This window comes from Balaenoptera acutorostrata, chromosome 10, assembly GCF_949987535.1.
Source record: "Balaenoptera acutorostrata chromosome 10, mBalAcu1.1, whole genome shotgun sequence".
Lineage (NCBI taxonomy): Eukaryota > Metazoa > Chordata > Mammalia > Artiodactyla > Balaenopteridae > Balaenoptera > Balaenoptera acutorostrata.
This window is the reverse complement of record NC_080073.1, coordinates 41697335-41701512: the sequence shown is the minus strand read 5'-3', so window position 1 is coordinate 41701512 and position 4178 is coordinate 41697335. Positions and strand designations below refer to the sequence as shown.

At 44.9% G+C, this 4178-nt stretch overlaps 1 protein-coding gene across 1 annotated transcript; it reads left to right on the top strand.

Moving 5' to 3' along the window:
• Positions 1-758: 758 nt before the first annotated feature.
• On the top strand, positions 759-3936 carry CRIPTO (cripto, EGF-CFC family member). The gene is made up of 6 exons (XM_007168851.1): positions 759-793; positions 1584-1636; positions 1719-1853; positions 2312-2426; positions 2511-2620; positions 3824-3936. Exons 1-6 carry the CDS (start codon positions 759-761, stop codon positions 3934-3936), a joined length of 561 nt encoding a protein of 186 aa, XP_007168913.1.
• Positions 3937-4178: the final 242 nt, after the last annotated feature.

Below are 4178 nucleotides of genomic sequence, written 5' to 3'. Positions count from 1 at the left end.
CCCTCCCACCCACTGAGACACACCCTTCTCGACCACCTGAGTCCGCCTGGGGCGGAGCACGGGCTCAACACACCTTTCTTGGAAAACCAAAGATGAAAGCAAATTTCGGGAAATAAAACTTTTCAATAAAATATCAAACGCCTTGGGAGAACCATACATGGTGTTCAGGTTTTCCCGATTACAGCAATACTTTCCACCACTCCTCTAACTTGGAATCACCACCCCGATAAGAGTAATTGGTTTGCTCTTTTTTTTTTTTCTTTCTTTCTTTCTTTCTTTCTTTCAAAGAGTAAATCTGATCTTTTTAACTCGAAACTAATGATAGAGACATTAGGGCTAATTAACAACAGTTTTACAAGAATGGCCTTTTCCATTCTTTGTTTGGCCGCTTCACCACCTCTCACCTCCACCCCAGAGTGTTAACGCATTGTAATGCGAATAGGCCTCCGCCTCCCCGCCCACCAGCGGGCTGTCCCCGCCACCCAGGGGCTTGTGGCTGAGGAAGGAGAATCTCCCTGAAGGTTTTAATCAAAGCGTTTATTAGGACCGACCTGTCTGAGGAACACCCCAGTTTCTTCCGACATCCTGGCTCCTGCTTCTGAGACCTTCTGGGGAGACCATATTTCTCATCTGGGATATTTTTCTCATTAAATGCCCATTTTCACTTCAAGAAATTAACATTTTCCTTTGGGTGTTTTGGCAATGACTGCGAATTAAAGCCAGGCTAATATCTTTTTCTTTCTAAATTGTTAGGAGCCATGGACCAAAGAAAGATGGAGCGCTTTTCTTCCAGGTATGAACCAATCTTGAGTGTGAGCTTTTGATTACTAGTTTCCCAGCTTAGGAAACATGTCCTACACCTCTCTGTTGTTTGATTTCATCTCGTTCAAACCTTAAAGAGCTGCCAACAGTGCTGCTGTTTTTCTAAAAGACCTGGAACTTAAAGTTGCATCCACCTTTGCTATTGGCTTTTAACATCTTCAAACAGGTTATTGGCTCTGCCTCTGAAATGACTAGTGTTTTCCTACTCTTTTGTGAGAAAAGGTCAATATTACAACGAAATTAAGAAACTGCTTCTGAGAAGGTTAAAGGTATAGGCAGGTTTTCAATATTTGGGAACCGTTAAGAATAATGGGAAATTTTTTTAAACCTTGAATATCTTTTAAATGACTGGTTTAAATGAAATAGTTTGTAAAATGTGATTCATAAATTACATAGCATGTCATCCAGGCATTTAAAATTCCTATATGAAAACTATGTGCAGGAGAAAAAACATGTGAAATAGAAGATAAAAGATTTATACCTACTTAAAATTATGTGCATATGAGGACAGAGCCTAAGAAGTAATAATACATGTTGGAAAGAGTTGGAGATTAGGTGGACTTTATTCTCATCATCTTTCTTTGTGTTGTTACATGAATTAGTCAGCCATTTTAAAAGAAAGGAAAAGAAAAAAAGGAAAGTGGTGCTCTACGATTTCTCCCTAGTGGTCTGTGGTCCTGTGATGAGAAGACCCAGGTGTTAACTCAAAGGGATTTTATTTGCTTTGTTTTGCTAATGGAGGTCTGATTTCCTCTTCCTAGTGTGATTTGGATCCTGGCCCTTTCCAGAGCATTTGAACTGGGATTAGTCACTGGTAAGAGACTTTGTTTTTTTGATCACTAGCAATTTTCACATGGCCTGAAATAGAGATGCAAGGAGTTAATTTTGTCATTCAGGATTGGGCCACTGTGAACTTGCCCGTCCGTCACAGGGAGACCTGACTTTCAGAGACGATGGCCTTCAGTCCCGGGAGGAGCCTGCAATTCGTCATCGGCCTTCCCAGTTTGTACCATCCACGGGAATCCAGAACAGTAAGACGTACCTGCCTTAGATCTACAGTGCGGTATTGCTATCCTGGTCCTTCACATGTTTCCTGAGTATCTTTTAGACCCTCTTTCACCTAAGAGAGTGGGCACCTGATTCTGGAGCTGGGCAGATGAATAGTTGGACTGGTTTTGATTCTGGGGGCCAGACAGGCATTGTGTACTTCACCTCCGCAGAATGCAGTTTCCCTCACCTGATCCCACTTCATGCTGGGGACTCCAGGTACCACCACTGGCTTATGCGTGAAAAAAGATTTCTCTGATCAAAAGCACAGGTAGCCAAAGGAACACTAAAAAGGAGAGTCTTATTCTGTGAGGTTTACAATGTTTATAGACATCTGTCAACACTTTGGGGAAATTAAGTCCTTACCGCCATATTAACCTTGGCTTACGGGAACTCAGTTTTTCAGTCCTTCCACCCTCAGCCACCCTTTCCTACATTTCAGGTAAGGAGCTAAACAGAACCTGCTGTCTGAATGGGGGAACCTGCATGCTGGGGTCCTTTTGTGCCTGCCCTCCCTCTTTCTATGGACGGAACTGTGAGCATGACATGCGCAAACAGTAAGCCACTGAAAGGGGCTGGGGGTGGAGAGGAGAGGGAAGGAGAGGTGGGGATTTAAACTCCGCATGTCCGTTCATCCTCAGGAACTGTGGGTCTGTGCTCCATGACACCTGGCTGCCCAGGAAGTGTTCCATGTGTAAATGCTGGCACGGCCAGCTCCGCTGCTTTCCTCAGCCGTTCCTACCTGGTTGTGGTAAGTGGAGGGTTGCCTCTTTTGCCCTCTCAGGTTAGTTAGTTGCCTGTGGACACTTAATTAACAGGGTCTCTCCTCTTACCTCATGGCTTGCTGAAGACTGGCAGCCAAAGCTCTGCTTGTAAAAGCATCGAGGACTCCAGATGGGATGGTCGCCCTGGTGTCCTTGATATTTACTTCCTCAATATGTAGCCAGTCGTGCTGCCTTTCAGGTGGAGAGTTATTTCAAGTCTATCTGACGTTCTACAGTATGTGAAATTCTATAGAGGCAAATAAACAAGAAAAGACTTGGCCTCTTAAACACGAAGAGACACTCTCTGGCGTTCCTTTCTTTGGGCAGGGAGACCCAGACAGGCTCTAGGGGGGCAGCTCAGTTAGTGCCCACCCCACAGCAGGGTTGGGGGCACCCAACTCCAATTATTGCCCTTAAATTCCACCAGAGGAATTGACCCCACTCTCCTTTCTTAGGAACTTCTTCAGGGATCCTAAAAGGCCCCTCTAGGGCGCCCCCTGGTGATTGGTCTCATAACTCTTTCACCTCATTGATTTTTACTGATTTGAGGAAAACAATGACAAGGGCAGGGACCTAGAAGAGAACAAGAGGAGAGGGTTTGCTCCCTACCCCAACCTGAGCCAGATTTCTAGGGCCAACTCAGTTCAGAGGCCTCTCCTACTTCTGACCCTGCAGATGTCAGAAATTGAAAATGTTCAACAAATTGAAAATGAAAACAAATGCTTCACTGAGTACAAGATGGGACCCCAATCCAGGCAGGGATTGTCTTTTCCTTTTGCATTGGGTATCAGGCCCAGGATAGGAGACTGGAAGGCGTGGGTGGAATGGCTGGATAGGTGGGGACCATATTTTCTCCCTGGAACTCGGGACGCAAAATGTGCTGTCTCCTTAGCATCAGAGCCTAACCAAGTTCTGCCACACGCCAGCAATTATAGGCGTCACCGGCTGGGATAGGTTACCAGGTGTGAGAGCATGTATCCAGGGAAGATCAAGTTAACAGTCTGTCAAAATATTTTCTCGGGGGAGTCTAATCGCACATAATCGGTACTATTGATCCCATAAGCACATTGTACTCATCAAATCTTGGGCCCTAACTGCTTTTGGGTTCGTGTAGATGTGCCACGTGTGTGGGCAACAGGATGGAGTGCCAGAGGGATTTCCTTTAATGACCAAGTGTCCCTACCTTCCAGATGGCCATGTGATGGATGAGCACCTCACAGCTTCCGGGACTCCAGAATTAACACTGTCTGCATGTGCTCTTATGCTACCTGGCATCTGCCTTGCTATACAAAGTTATTATTAACCCACATTTGTGTGCAGCATTTGCCATGCAGGTTTCATGACCTTTAAAGGCTGTCTCTCCAATGTCCCAACTGAGAGATGATCATTTGTTAGTAGCCTTGAAATGGTGACTAGATTTCCCTATGGTCCCTAACATTTCCTTGAAGTACCAACTACTTTCCTCTTCCCTGCCCTCTCCAAAACACTACTTTAAAAAAAAAAAAAAATGCCATATCTTGTTCCCAAGTCCTGTGTTTCTTGATA

What these genes read in the sequence shown, in the direction of transcription:
- CRIPTO (XM_007168851.1), top strand. Translation starts at nt 759, where the DNA reads ATGGACCAAAGAAAGATGGAGCGCTTTTCTTCCAG. An exon ending in ATGGAGCGCTTTTCTTCCAG is followed by an intron (nt 794 to 1,583) that starts GTATGAACCAAT and finishes TCCTCTTCCTAG; the next exon opens with TGTGATTTGGATCCTGGCCC. An exon ending in GCCGTTCCTACCTGGTTGTG is followed by an intron (nt 2,621 to 3,823) that starts GTAAGTGGAGGG and finishes CCTACCTTCCAG; the next exon opens with ATGGCCATGTGATGGATGAG.